We start from the raw sequence: 15,389 nt of genomic DNA on the forward strand, positions 1-15,389 counted from the left end.
AAGGTGTAATGTTGATTACTGAGCTCACACAGACTGCAGTAAAATCTGAATTAAAGCCGTACCAAAGAAAGTGGGACTTTGTTCTTGTTGTATAATAGAAATAGACATATAAGGAAGAGTTCCCAGAGTGAGGGAAAGTCTGATTATAAGATTGGATATAATGGAACAGATGCATTTCCTGTGTCACCACACAGCTTTGGCTGGTGTCTCATCTCTAAGTGCAATGACTATTAACTTGCTGCTAATACACACCTGAACCAGAGCCTTTTCAGAATCACCTACAAATGGTGAGAAGAGATCAGCCCCACTGACCGACAGAAAAGAACATCGGCAACTGGTAGCTGCAGCTTTCACCAGCGTGGTCTTTGCACATCCTGGTGGTCCGTACAGGAGAATTCCACGGATGGGGGTCACACCCATCCTCACAAACGCCTCTGGGTACATCATTGGCCATTCAATACTCTGCAGAGAGAATGCTAACAATTACAATCTACGCTCTAGATCTGCCACCCACTCTTATAACCTCTCAAGAGTGGCGAGCTGGGAGGGGGTGAGGGAGGCTGTCGGGGAGAAAGAGATGGGAATGAGAGAATAATTTGCATCTTTGAACGACTGCTACACTCTTTACCTGTCTAAGTTTCAATTTGACTTGATCCAGGCCTCCAATCTGGTCCCATTGAACGGGTTTGAAGTCAGTCAGCCCAATGCTGCTTCTAAGACAGGAAGGTTGCACAATCTTCAGGGCTTCACGGAAATCTGCAAAGGTGATTTCCTTGTCCAATGGCTCCTTCCTCAAAGAAACCAACCTTAATAATTACACACAGGAATTTTAAACATGAAAGCAATTCTCTAAGTGTTTCTGGTTAAAGCAAAACAACAGCAGTCCCTAGAAGTAGGGGGAGGGGGAGCCCGCAGGGACCCGGGGCAAGGGGGGTTGCCCACAAGGACCCGGGGCAAGGGGGGGAGCCCACAAGGACCTGGGGCAAGGGGGGGAGCCCACAAGGACCTGGGGCAAGGGGGAGGGCGAACACTGCAGGGACTCAGGTAGCTCCCTGTTCTGATCTCAGCTGTCAGGAGTAGTACAATAAGCCAAGGTATTCAAAGGGTTGTGAAAAACCAGCCAGGATTCCTGCACTGACCATGCAGAGACCCAGTCAGACCTAGCCTTGGGTATCTGTGGGAGTAAGCACAGAGTGAGCCCTAGGAAGTAGGCACTTATTAAAAAAAAAGTTCTCTCACATTTTCCATCATCTGGAGTGATAGCCCATTAAATCAGCTAGCTGGGCTCCCAAGATGGCTACTGGTTATATAGAATGTGGCTGGGTTCTGGGGCTCAGTGAGCTATTGTTTACTCTTATGGATAGGAGAACTTTTTGATTTGCTCAAACAAATTTTCCCACTCACCGCTCCAGGCCTTACATGCACCTGGTTCTAACAGCAGTGTTTCAGAATCTCCCAGGTAGCTGCTCTAAGAGCTATGGTCTCTCTGCTCATCATTCCTCATACCTTGGAGCTGCGTCTCAAGAGCTGTAGAGCAGCCTCACGACACAGAGCTGTCAGGTCAGCACCGACATAACCACTTGTAGCTTCTGCCAGCCAAGACAGGTCAACATCAGCCCTCAGAGGCATTGGTGAGGTGAGTACTTCCAGAATAGATTGGCGCTGTGATATTGTCGGGACACCGACTGTGATCTAGAGAGAAAATCAAACAGCAGACTCAGTAACTTAGATTCGAAGTGAAATTTTATAATTACTTCTTTAGGATTTTATTGTATAAAAGACAAGAATGGAGTTTGTAAAAAAAGGTGCAGGGGGCCACAGGGGGAAGAGTAGCTATAGTGCTATAACCAGGGAAGGAGACAAATCTACGATCCAGAAAACGCCACATGCAAAGAATGAATGTATATGAATAGGTCACTGTGCTGGGCAGGGGATGTGATTGATAGCTGGGATTTCCAATTCCTCCCCTGTGGTGTCACCATCATCAGGACAGGGGAGGAACAGCAGCCATTTAAAATGGACAAAATAAATTGTGCTCAAAGTCTTCAAAAGCATTCAGGAATATTGCTGTGCTCAAACCAATAGTCAGTGAAACTTCCTGCATGCAGCAGGTTCATAGCTGGGCACTGTTCACCCAGTTATCATGGAGGTCCACAATTTGGATGGAGAATCTTACCTCTTAAAAAAAATACCAGCTGCACAGTTTTAGCATTTTCTGTTTCTATGTAAGCTTTCTGGCCGTCTCTCTCTCCCTATTTGGTACGAGTGAGGGAATTTTAATGTTCTATTGCACCGAGCTATGGGTGAGCGCCCAAATGCAATGTGGCAGAGCAGGTGGGCATGAGTGTTTGGTTCAGTGGGAGAGAGAGCAAAATCTCAGTCTCACTACCTGTGTAAAGCTGGGTGGCCAGACTGGTTAAAGAGAGGGGCAGGAGAGTCGGGGGTGGGCCCCAATGCCCAGGCCACAGCTGGAAAGCAACAGGACGGTGACAGGAATAAACCCCAGAGCCCAGTGTCAATGTTAAACAAACTCTGGGCACCTCTCTGTCAAAGCGGCCCGGCCTCCTTAACGCGGGCTCCAATGCTTCGGGCTTGCTGCTCGCTGCCACCACCAGCAGCTGTGTCCGGGGGTCCAGGCCATCCATCAGGGTGAGAAGCTGGGCCACCAGCCGGTCCTCAGGCCGGTTCCCCGCCGCCGCTCTCCGGGGGAAAAGCGAGTCCATGTCATCGATGAAGAGGAGGCCGGGTCTGGCCTGGGCCCGGGCCTGGGCCTCTTCAAACAGTCGCCTCAGATTCTGCTCACTCTCCCCGGGCCGGGATCCCTGGATAGCGGCAGGAGAAGCCTCTAACACCGGGGCCCCCAGCTCCTGGGCCAGGGCGCGGAGCAGTGCGGTCTTTCCCACCCCCGGGGGCCCAAGCAGCAGCACCCCCCGTGGGCAGGGCAGCCCCAGGCGGCCCAGGGCCTTGGGGAACCGGAGCGGGAAGCTGAGCATCTCCCGGAGCGGGGAGGCCACCTGCTCCAGGCCTCCCAGGCCCAGACCCCGACCCTGAAACTGCTCGGGCCTCAGCACCTCCACCACCTCCAGCCGGGTCCGGGTGCCCAGGAGGCCGGCGCTGCCCAGCTCCAGCTCCGGCTCCACAGCGGCGACTTCCAGGAGGCTCAGCCCAGGCAAGGCCGCAGACTCCAGGCCCACAACAACAAACCCCGGGCACAGGTAAACATCCCTCAGCAGCTCCTTCAGCAGCTCCTCCGCCCCAGGCCGGGCCTCGCCCCCCAGGCCCCGAGCCCCAGGCCGGGCTGCCAGCACCGCCCGGACGCGAATCCGCCTCAGTTTGACGCAGGAAAGCGGCTGTAAGTGTCCGAGGCCGATGCTCAGGCCCCGGCAGGGCCTCCCCACCAGCCCCGGGCTCACGCACTTGGTGTCCAGCTGCAGGAAGCCCTCGGCCCGGTCTCCCCGCGGCCAAGCCGCACACAGAGCGGCCCCGCCTGGTAAACACACCCGCACCGGGGAGCCCAGCCGGAGGCCCAGAGCAGCCAGAGCCCGGGGCCCCAGGCGGCAGCGCTGGGAACCGCGGTCCCCGGCATCGGGAGGGAGAAGCTGGAGGCCTGGCCCAGCCATGACCCCGCGCTCTGACCCCTGACCCCGCGCTCTGACCCCGGGGGGAGGAGCCTCGGCCGCACCCTGACTCCGGTATTGAACCATGAGCCGGATTTACGACGATCAAACATTAAGGAACAAGCCGGTCATCCCGGAGCGGCTCCCGGGCCGCTGGGAACCGGAGGCGCTGCAGCGGTGAGTCTGGGGATCTGGGCCGGGTCTTGGCGGGACTCGGGCGGAGACAGTAACGGATCCGCTTTGTTTACAGGGGCCCCGGGGCGGTGCTGGAAGGGGAGCTGCTGTCAGTGAGTCGCCATCAAATCAACTCGAGCGGGAGGAGCCCGGTAAGGGGGCGGGGTTTGATGTTCGTGGGTGGGGCCAAGTTTTTGGGTGGGGTTTGTGGGGGAGGTTTTTAGGTGGTGTTTGTGGGCCGGGGAGGTTTGTGGGCGGGTTTAGTGGATGGAGTTTATGGGCGGGGTTAGTTGGTGGGGTTTGTGGGTGGGGTTTGCGAGCGGGGATTGTGGACGTGGTTTGTGGGTGGGGTGTTTGGGGCGGGTTTTGTGGGCGGGGTTAGTGGGTGGGGTTTGTGGGCGGGTTAGTTGGTGGGGTTTGTGGGCGGGGTTTGTGGGTGGGGGTGTGTGGGCGGGGTTAGTGGGTGGGGAGTTAGTGGGTGGGGTTTGTGGGCGGGGTTTGTGTGTGGGTGTGGGTGTGGGCGGGGTTAGTGGGTGGGGTTTGTGTGTGGGGGTGTGTGTGGGCGTGGTTAGTGGGTGGGGTTTGTGAGCCGTGGGGGGGGGGTTAGTGGGTGGGGTTTGTGGGTGGGGTTTGTGAGCCGTGGGGGGGGGGGGGTTAGTGGGTGGGGTTTGTGGGTGGGGTTTGTGAGCCGTGGGGGGGGGGTTAGTGGGTGGGGTTTGTGGGTGGGGTTTGTGAGCCGTGGGGGGTGGGTTAGTGGGTGGGGTTTGTGGGTGGGGTTGGTGAGCCGGGGGGAGGGGGGGGTTTGTGGATGGGGTTTGTTGGGCTCGAAACGTTAACTGTTCCTCTTCACAGACGCTGTCAGACCTGCTGAGTTTATCGAGTAGCCGCAGTATTTTGCTTTTATTTTACTGTCTCCCTGAACTCGCTGCACTCCGTTCCCTCAGGTCCAACCCTGACTTTGTTATCAAACCCACTGACGAGGGTGGTACTGTTGTTGTCTGGCGCACTGACCTCTACCTCACAGAGGCTGAGCGCCAACTCGCAGACACTTCCTCCTACCTCCCCCTGGACCATGGCCCCACCGCCGAACATCAAGCCATTGTTTCCAGGACTGTCACTGACCTCATCGCCTCTGGAGATCTTCCCTCCACAGCTTCCAACCTCATAGTCTTCCAACCCCGGACAACCCGCTCCTACCTCCTCCCCAAAATCCGCAAACAGGACTGACCCCGGTAGACCGATTGTTGCCCAACGGAACTCATTTCTTCCTATCTGGTCTCCGTTCTCTCTCCCCTTGTCCAGTCTCTTCCCACCTACATCCACGATTCATCTGATGCCCTACATCATATCAACAATTTCCAGTTCCCTGGCCCTAACCGCCTCCTCTTCATCATGCACATTCAATCCCTCTACACCTCCAGCCCCAAGAGGATGGTCTGTGGGCTCTCCGTTTCTCTCTTCAACAGAGACCCAAACAATCCCCATCACCACCACTCTCCTCCGTCTGGCTGAACTTGTTCTCTCACTGAACAATTTCTCCTTAAACTTGTCTCACTTCCTCCAAATAAGAGCTGTGGCTATGGGTACTCGCATGGGCCCTAGTTATGCCTGTCTCTTTATGGGGTATGTGGAACATTCCTTGTTCCAGTCCTACTTAGACCCCCTCCCACAACTCCTTTTCTCGGTACATCAACGACCATTTCGATGCCGCTTCATACACTTGTCTGGATCTGGAAAAATTTATCAATTTTGCTTCCAATTTCCACCGCTCCATCACCTTCACATGGTTCATTTCCGACGCTTCCCTTCCCTTCCTTGACCTCTCTGTCTCAATTTCTGGTGATAGACTGTCTTGACTCCTGTAAGGACTCCATCCCATTCTCTCAGTTCCTTCGCCTCCGTCGCATCTGTTCTCAGGATGCCACTTTCCAAAACAGTGTTTCTGACATGTCTTCCTTCTTCCTTAACCGAGGTTTCCCACCCACGGTGGTTGACAGGGCCCTCAACCGTGTCCGACACATCTCCCGCGCCTCTTCCCTCACACCTTCCTCTCCCTCCCAGAACCATGATAGGGTACCCCTTGTTCTCACTTTTCACCCCAACAGCCTCTGTATTCAAAGGATCATCCTCCGCCATTTCCGCCAACTCCAACAGGATGCCACCACCAAACACATCTTCCCTTCACCTCCCCTCCCCCCCACCCCTCACCCACCACCCACCCGTCGGCATTCTGTAGGGACCGTTCACTCTGGGACACCCTGGTCCACTCCTCCATCACCCCCAACACCTCATCCCCCTCCCATGACACCTTCCCATGCAATCGCAGAAGGTGCAACATCTGCCCCTTTACCTCCTCCCTCCTCACCGTCCAAGGATCCAAACACTCCTTTCAGGTGAAGCAGTGCTTCACTTGCACCTCCTTCAATTTGGTCTACTGCATTCGCTGCTCCCAATGCGGCCTCCTCTACACTGGAGAGACCAAACGCAGACTAGGTGACTGCTTTGTGGAACACCTTCAGTTTGTCCGCAAGTATGATCCAGACCTCCTTGTCACTTGCCATTTCAACACTCCACCCTGCTCTCATGCCCACATGTCCGTCCTTGGCCTGCTGCAATGTTCCAGTGAAGCCCAACTCAAACTGGAGGAACAGCACCTCATCTTCCGATTAGGAACTTTACATCCTTCCGGGCTTAACATTGACTTCAACAACTTCAGACCATGAACTCTCTCCTCCATCCTCACCCTTTTTTTATCCCCTTTTTTCAATATTCATTTTAATTTTTTAATTTTTATTTTTTATCCACTTATTTTTATTTATTTTCATTTTCATTCATTGTTTTATCACCATCTTTTATCCTATTTTCAATCTTTTTTCCCACCACCGTCCCCACCCCCCACCCCCCACCCCCCACCCCATCCCCACATCTGTCACTTGTTCATGTTGTTCTTTCCAGAGTGCTTACTCTTGTTCTGCTATTATCACATTCTGCTTTCTAACCTTAATGTCACCATCAGCACCTCCTTTAGCCCTTACCACTACCATAAACACCCTTTTGTTCATATCATCTTTGGCAATCTCTCCTTTGCCCCCACCCATTGCTGGCTTTCTACCCAGCTTCACCTGCTCCCTCCCCTCTTAAACAGTACAAATTTCATCATATTTTACTTCTCTTGAGCTCTGAAGAAGAGTCATTCAGACTTGAAACTTTTATTCTGTTTTTCTCTCCACAGACGCTGTCAGACCTGCTGAGTTTTTCCAGCATTTTCTGTTTCTGTTTCAGATTTCCAGCATTCGCAGTATTTTGCTTTTATATTTGGATATTGAAGGTGTTGGTTTGTGGGTGGGGTTTGTGCTTTGAGGTGGGGGGGGTGATGGGGCTTTTGGTTTTGGTGATTGGGGGTGTGTTTAAGGATTAGGGTGGGGTTTGGGGCAGGGCCTGGAATTAGGGTGGGGTTTGGTAGGGTGGGGCCTAGTGGTGGGGGAGGAGCTTGGGATTTGTGGGTGTGGTTTAGGGATTGGGGCGGGGCCTGGGGATTGCACACGGTGTTTGCGGATTGGAGTGTGATTTGGGGGCAGGGTTCAGATTTGGGTGTGGCCTGCGGATTGAGGCGGGGTATGTTGCCTGGGGGCGGGGCGTTTGATGTTTTGGGGCGGTGCCTGGCTTTGGGGGTGGGACCAGTGCCTTGTGGGCGGGGCTTGGGTATTGAAGTTGGGGTTTGGGTATTGAAGTTGCGGTTTGGAGGTGGGGTTTGTGGGTGGGGCCTGGGCCTGGGGTCAGGGGTCAAAGCTCTGTTGTTGGACATTGAAGTTTCTGCAAGGCAGAAAAAAGGCAATTTCATTCTGTTGACTTGGTTTCATTAAGAAAAATGTTTATATTAATTTTAATGTTTTTAAATTCCTTTGTACTTCCCAGGAACGTTACTTTATTCTTTATATTCAACCGACAAGAATTCACAAGCGAAAGTTTGGTTTGGATGGGGTGGAGACAGAACCAAATTTCAGTGAAACTAAAAAGGTCAACACCGGCTACTTGATGTCTTCCTTCAGTGAGTAATTATAGTTGGATCAGAGCAGCCATGAGCTTTTCCAATGTTGGAATGGACCAAAGGAGCCAATGGCCCCCCCCCACCCCCTTGTTCCTGTGTAACAGGCTCGAGGGGGTTGGATGGGCCTAATTTTATTCCTGTTCCTGTGTAACAGGCTTGAGGGGTCTGAATGGGCCTCATTTTATTCCTGTTCCTGTATAACAGGCCCAAGGGGGCTGAATGGGCCTCATTTTATTCCCGTTCCTGTGTAACAGGCTCGAGGGGGCTGAATGGGCCTAATTTTATTCCTGTTCCTGTGTAACAGGCCCAAGGGGGCTGAATGGGCCTCATTTTATTCCTGTTCATGTGTAACAGGCTTGAGGGGTCTGAATGGGCCTTCGCCTGTTCATCTGAGTAAGGATGATGTTTGGAGGAAGTGGACATTCGGAATTTTCGTTGTTCTAGATTTAGCGTTGGTAAGGTCCTCAGTTTAGATGGGGGGTGTGGTGCGGTGATGGAGATTCCATTCCATTCCTTTCAGAGGTTGGACTTTTCTTCTTTAAAGAAGATAAGTACAGATGTTCAAGGGCCCATCCTAATTGATTCATGCAGAAATTGGGGGATTGCTGGCAGATAGATGCCAGCCTTTGCAGCGGAGGAGGGGGTGGCAGTATTAAACAATGGAGTTGCTCCTCTTCAGAGTTGGGCTCTGTCAAAGCTAAAGAACTGGAAACAGAAATGATGAAACCTGAGTGAGCAGGAAGTGATGTGAGATCAGTCCCAGAACAAGGAGAATTGAAAATAGTCTCGAGGTCAACCACTTATGGGTTTACAGGCCAGTTCCTCAATCTTGTCTTGTTTTCCATTGTGTGATAGAAGTGGAAGCAAAGGGACAAACGGATAAGATTTCAGTGGAAGAGCTGAAGAGGCTGATTAATAAACCAGAACTGGTGAGAATCTCAGAGAAGCACACACCTGACCAGAGCTTGGCATTTTGGATCTTGGAGAGAGAGATGGAAAACATTGAGCTGGAGGTTGGAGATGGAATACGACTGAAAACCAGGGGGGACAGTCCTTTTATTTGTAAGTTATGTTGATTCAGTTGTATTATGTGAATGCTCCTGGAATAATTGGCTTTACTGACACTGACCATTTTTGCAGCTGTAAATCATTTGCTGGCTTTCTTATAAGTGAAAGAATTAGAATTTCTATGGTAAAAACAAAAAACTACTGCGGATGCTGGAAATCCAAAACAAAAACAGAATTACTTGGAAAAACTCAGCAGGCCTGGCAGCATCGGTGGAGAAGAAAAGAGTCGACGTTTCGGGTCCACACGACCCTTCAACAGAACTGAAGTATAGTTAGGAGAGGGGTGAAATATAAGCTGGTTTAAGGTGGGGGGCGGGGGGAGAGAAGTTGAGGGTGGGGTGGTTGTAGGGACAAGCAAGCAGTGATAGGAGCAGATAACCAAAAGATGTCACAGACAAAAGGATCAAAGACGTGTTGAAGGTGGTGATATTATCTAAGAAAAGTGCTAATTAAGAATGGATGGCAGGATACTCAAGGTACAGCTCTAGTGGGGGTGGGGTGGAAAAAGTCTACAACTAATACCTTGTCAATCCCTAACTTAGTCTACTGCATCGTTGCTCCCAATGCGGTCTCCTCTACATTGGAGAGACCAAACGCAAACTGGGCGACCGCTTTGCAGAACACCTGTGGTCTGTCCGCAAGAAAGACCCAAACCTCCCTGTCGCTTGCCATTTTAACACTCCACCCTGCTCTCTTGCCCACATGTCTGCCCTTGGCTTGCTGCATTGTTCCAGTGAAGCCCAACGCAAACTGGAGGAACAGCACCTCATCTTCCGACTAGGCACTTTACAGCCTTCCGGGCTGAATATTGAATTCAACAACTTTAGATCTTAAACTCCCCCTCCCCCCATCCCCACCCCGTTTCCTCCCCCTCCCTTTTGTTTTTTTTTTGTTTTCAATAATTTATATAGATTTTTCTTTTCCCACCTATTTCCATTATTTTTAAATCTACAACTAATACCTTGTCAATCTTTCCACCCCACCCCCACTAGAGCTGTACCTTGAGTGTCCTGCCATCCATTCTTAATTAGCACTTTTCTTAGATAATATCACCACCTTCAACACCTCTTTGATCCTTTTGTCTGTGACATCTTTTGATTATCTGCTCCTATCACTGCTTGCTTGTCTCTACAACCACCCCACCCTCAACTTCTCTCCCCCTGCCCCCCACCTTAAACCAGCTTATATTTCACCCCTCTCCTAACTATACTCAGTTCTGTTGAAGGGTCGTGTGGACCCGAAACGTCGACTCTTTTCTTCACCGATGCTGCCAGACCTGCTGAGTTTTTCCAGGTAATTCTGTTTTTGTTTTAGAATTTCTATGGTGCCTTTCACATTCTCAGGATTTCCCAAAGCGCTTCACGGCCAATGATGTGCATTGGAAGTGTAGTCACTATTGGAACGTAGGAAACAAGGCAGCCAATCTGTGCACAACAGGATCCCACCAACCCTCCTGCCCACTCATTCTCACCCAGCCACTTGCTGAAGACCTTTAAAAACTGACCTGACCGTGGCAGGTGATGTTGTGAAAAGGCTGTGTGTTGTCCACGCTGCTCCTCTTTGCCATTTCTCTCCATGGAAGGTTGCACTGAAGCAGTCAGGATGGGAAGACCTGTAGGACACAGAAAGGTGAGTGTGCAATTCAGCGGCCACGTCCTCAGCATGGCTGCTGGCTGGAAAGTCTGGGCCAATATCTATTTACATGCAATGTGGATTGGAAACTGCTTTGAACTGATTCTATTAATTACTCTGTAGGAATGTCTCTGTACAATTAGGTACTGGTTCTGTTTTCAATATAATCAACTAAACTGATATTCCCATTGTTGTTGCAATTTAGGCTTCTGCCTAATTCTTAATTCATATAGAAGAGATATCCCATTCATTGCATGGCCTGTGACCTGAAACTTGTCTCCTGCCGATAGAGGGAATAGTTTGACGTGGGATTAGCAATTGTCCTTTAATCACAGAAATTGCATGGGTATCAGTGTGCACTCTGGCCTCACAAAGTCATGAAACTACATACTTTTATCATAACTGATCTGATTGACAGTATCAGTTGCGTTTATTTACAAGAAGAAAGATTACACGGAAATAGAAAGAGAAAGAAAGACTTACATCTATAAGCACTTTTCACAATCTCTGGGTGTCTAAAAGCACTTTACAGCCAATGAGATACTTCTTCAAGTGTAGTCACTGTCATGATGTTGGAAATGCAGCAGCCAATATACACACAATATACAAACAGCAAGATGATAACGACCAGATAATCTGTTTTTCGTGATGTTGATTGAGGGATAAATATTAACCAGGCTGGTACAGAAGGACCTGGGAGCCCTGATACATGAATCACAAATGTTAGTATGCAAGTTAGTATGTTAGTAAAGCAAGTAATTACAAGGGCAAATGGAATGTTTGTGTTTATTGCAAGGGGAATGGAATATAAAAGTAGGGAAGTTTTACTGCAGCTTTACAGGGCCTTGGTGAGACCACATCTGGAGAACTGTTTACAGTTTTGCTCTTGTTATTTAAAAAAAGATATAATTGCGTTAGAAGCATTAGAAGCAGTTCAGAGAAGGTTCGCTGGACTTGTTACAGGAATGAAGGGGCTGTCTTATGAAGAAAGGCTGAACAGGGCCTATACCTATTGGAGCTCAGAAGAATGAGAGGTAATCTTATTGAGACATATAAAACCATAAGACGTAGGAGCAGAAGTAGGCCATTCGGCCCATCGAATCTGCTCCACCATTCAATGAGATCATGGCTGATCTGATAATCCTCAACTCCACTTTCCTGCCTTTCCCCCATAACTCTTGATTACCTTACTGATTAAAAATCTGTCTATCTCAGGCCTAAATATAATTAGTGACTCAGCCTCTACAGCCCTCTGTGGTAAAGAATTCTACAGATTGACTACCCTCTGAGAGAAGAAATTTCTCCTCATCTCTGTCTTAAATGGGTGACCTCTTACTCTGAGATTATGCCCTCTGGTCCTAGACTCTCCCACAAGGGGATACAACCTCTCAGCATCTACCCTGCCAAGCTCCCTGAGAATCTTATATGTTTCAGTAAGGTCGCCTCTCATTCTTCTAAACTCCAATGTGTACAGACCCAACCTACTCAACCTCTCCTCAGAAGAAAATCCCTCCATACCTGGGATCAACCTAGTGAACCTTCTCTGGACTGCCTCCAATGCCAGTATATCTTTCCTTAGATAAGGGGAACAAAACTGTTCACAGTATTCTAGGTGTGGTCAAACTAATGCCTTGTATAGTTTTAGCAAGGCTTCCCCCTATTTTTATACTCCACTCCCTTTGAAATAAAGGCCAATATTCCATTTGCCTTCCCTATTACCTGTTGAACTTGTATGTTAGCTTTTTGGGATTCATGCACAAGGACTCCAAAATCCCTCTGTGCTGCAGCCTTCTGTGGTCTTTCTCCTATTAAATAATATTCAGCTCTTCTATTCTTCCTGCCAAAGTGCACAATATTATTTTTCCACATTGTATTCCATCTGCCAAGCTTTTGCCCACTCACTCAACCTGTCTATATCCCTCTGTAGACACTTTGTGTCATCCTCACCACTTGCCTTCTTGGAAGATTACTACTTGGATTCTTGGAAGATTACTACCAGTGCATCCACTATCTCTGCACCTACTTCCTTTAATATCCTAGGATGCAACCCATCAGGTCCAGGGGATTTATTGGCCTTTAGCTCCATTAGTTTCCCTAGTACTTATTCTCTAGTGATAGTTATTGTATTGATTGCCTCTCCTCCGCCCCCTTTTTGCCTCTTCATTATTTAGTATTTTTGGAATGCTATTAGTATCTTCTACCGTGAATGCTGATGCAAAGTATTTATTCAACTCCTCTGCCATTTCCTGATTCCCCATTATTATTTCCCCAGCCTCATTCTCTAAGGGGCCTATGTTCACTTTGGCCTCTCTCTTCCTTTTTATGTATTTAAAGAAGCTCTTACTGTCAGTTTTTACATTACTTGCTAGTTTACCTTCAAATTTTATTTTCTCCCTCTTTATTACTTTTTTGGTCATCTTTTGTTGATTTTTAAAAGTTTCCCAATCTCCTGGCTTACCACTAATCTTTGCCACATTGTATGTTTTTTCTTTCAATTTGATATTATCCTTAACTTCCTTGGTTAACCATGATTGGTTTATCCCCTTCCTACAATCCTCCTTCCTCACTGGGATTTATCTTGTGAGTCATGAACTATTTAGATCCTGAGGGGACAGGACAGGGCGGATACCTGGAGTATGTTGTCTCCTGTGGGGGAGACTAAAACTAGGGGATACAGTTTAAAAATAAGAGGTCTCCCTTTTAAGACAGAGATGAGGAGAAACTTTTTCTCCCAAAGGGTGGTTGATGTGTGGAATTCTCTTCCTTAAAAAGTAGTGGAGGCTAGGTCTTTGAATTTATTTAAGGCAGAGTTAGACAGATTTTTGTTAGGCAGGAGAGTCAATGGTTATGGGGGGCTGACAGGGAAGTGGAGTTGAGACCACAACCAAATCAGTCATGATCTCATTAAATGGTGGAGCAGGCTCAAAGGGCTGAATGGCCTCCTGCTGCTGCTATGTTCCTGTGACTCTAGGGATAAATCTGCTTTTCTTTGAAATGGTGCCATGGGATCATTTACATCCACCCAAACAACCGGATGGGGCCTCGGTTTAATGTCTCATGCAAACGGCAGCACCTCAGAGAGTGCAGCACGACCTCAGTACCGCACTGCTGTCAGCCTTGATATTTGTTCATAGTCTCTAGAGTGGGACTTGACCTTGTGATTCAGAGCTGAGCGAGCTACTAACTAAGCCGCAGCTGACACTCAATGATGGAATATAGCAAATAATCAGCTATCATCAAGGTAAAGCAGTAACCCAGTGTCCCTTTTATCCTTCAGCTGGTGGGTGGGTCATTGAGTGATCTTTCCATAAGCTAAGCTTGACTCATCTTTTGGCAGATTGAGTGTAGCCAGCTCTTACTGTAGTAATACAGGCTCTTGTTTTTTAGGTTCACTGGCCAAAATAGATGCTGGAACTGTGACTAAATGCAACTTTGCAGGAGATGAAAAGGTGGGAGCTTCTTGGACTGACAAGGTATTTGCTGCAAAGCCTAAAAATGAGCAAGAAGCCAAAGCTAGCACCCAAGGAGAGGGAGCTGAAGAGGACGAGTGGGTAAGATATGGATGGAGAGAGTTCCCTTCTGTTGGGAAATTTAATAGATATTTGGAGATGCTCAACTTGAGAATCATATTCATTGTCCAGGAACTGATTGTCAAGTGCCATAGTCACTTGGATTGAAGCAACAAATGTACCAAAAATTGACAGAATACATAAAAAAATTAGTCAGTATTAACCAATAACCATTTTTACAAAATAAGGAAAGGATAGAAATTGGCCCTGGTAGCTAGCTGAACTATCAAAATGCAAGTTGTTTGTGGCAATTTGTAAAATTATTTAAAGATTGCGTTTTGAAGGCGTCTTTAAAATTCAGAATATATGAAGGTCACAGTTATAAATATGATTCAGTTTTTGTTTGAACACTTTAGGACGACCAGGATATTGTGGGGAGAAGTTCCACTTTAGGAGTGGTGCAAAACGTGCAGTAGTGGATCAGGGGCCAATGCTACGTGGGCCTATCAGGTGCTGTGCGTAATGGTAGCTGATCTGATACCATTTGCTTGAGAGAGTTCGAATCTGAATTTTTTTCTGATCAATGAAAAGATTTGATTCAAATCCAAGAGATTTTTAAAATCAAAATCACAGGTAATGATTCTTTGATCAGAGACAGATTTATGACTCTTGGTTTATATCTGTTTCCCTTTACCTTGTTCAGTTCCAAGAAGTAGTTCATTTATCTTCTGGTGTTCTGATGAAGGCTGGATCCTAAAAATGAGCCTGATTTATTTGACTGACCTCTGTGTGTTTAGTATTTTCTGTTTTTATATTTGAAGAGCAACCTGTTTATTTAACAGTTTTAATTTAGTGAATATTTTTCTCCTCCAGGGTGATTGAGATTCTGGAAAGTCAATGAAATCGAGAAGTGCCGGCACTTTTGGAGATTATTGAACAGGATGAGAGGTTTGAGAATGAGGTGCTTTTCATTCAGCCTCCTCTTTTGATGATCTCTATTTTTAAGCTTTTGAACAAAACTTTACTGAAAATAAAACCAATACATAACTTTATTTAAACTTTTGACTTTATGACCTTGAGATTCTTTAAGTTTCATTAAGTTAGCTAGAGAATTGCAGAGGTTTGTTTTGGGATTATAATCTGCAAATGCCTTGATATTCTCCACTTTTAAACTAATTCCCTTGGGATGTGGCTGTCTGGAACAGTAGTGGGTGTGAGAGAAAATTGAAGATGAGGGGCTTTATTCAAGTTTGATGGTTAGACCCACACAGAGTTTTATATTCCTGATAGCCAATTGGTGAAGGAGGAATCCAAAGCCAGTATTTACTTGGGATGGATTTA

General features: G+C 48.0%; 2 protein-coding genes across 2 annotated transcripts in view; one reads left to right on the plus strand and one right to left on the minus strand.

Moving 5' to 3' along the window:
- afg2b (AAA ATPase AFG2B) overlaps nt 1–3,704 on the minus strand; it is a 17,482-nt gene extending 13,778 nt beyond the window's left edge. The window contains exons 1-4 of the mRNA XM_078530193.1: nt 2,541–3,704; nt 1,507–1,692; nt 629–787; nt 253–462 (exon numbers count right to left, since the gene is read on the minus strand). Coding sequence (XP_078386319.1) covers nt 253–462; nt 629–787; nt 1,507–1,692; nt 2,541–3,704 — 1,719 coding nt within the window. The remainder of the gene's footprint in view (nt 1–252; nt 463–628; nt 788–1,506; nt 1,693–2,540) is intronic.
- On the plus strand, nt 3,663–15,100 carry arpin (actin related protein 2/3 complex inhibitor). Its single transcript, XM_078530194.1, has 6 exons — nt 3,663–3,794; nt 3,868–3,943; nt 7,707–7,839; nt 8,695–8,901; nt 13,927–14,090; nt 14,922–15,100. Exons 1-6 carry the CDS (start codon nt 3,703–3,705, stop codon nt 14,928–14,930), a joined length of 681 nt encoding a protein of 226 aa, XP_078386320.1. The 5' UTR covers nt 3,663–3,702; the 3' UTR covers nt 14,931–15,100.
- The last annotated feature ends 289 nt before the right edge of the window (nt 15,101–15,389 follow it).

Source organism: Cetorhinus maximus, chromosome 26 (genome assembly GCF_964194155.1).
Source record: "Cetorhinus maximus chromosome 26, sCetMax3.hap1.1, whole genome shotgun sequence".
NCBI lineage: Eukaryota > Metazoa > Chordata > Chondrichthyes > Lamniformes > Cetorhinidae > Cetorhinus > Cetorhinus maximus.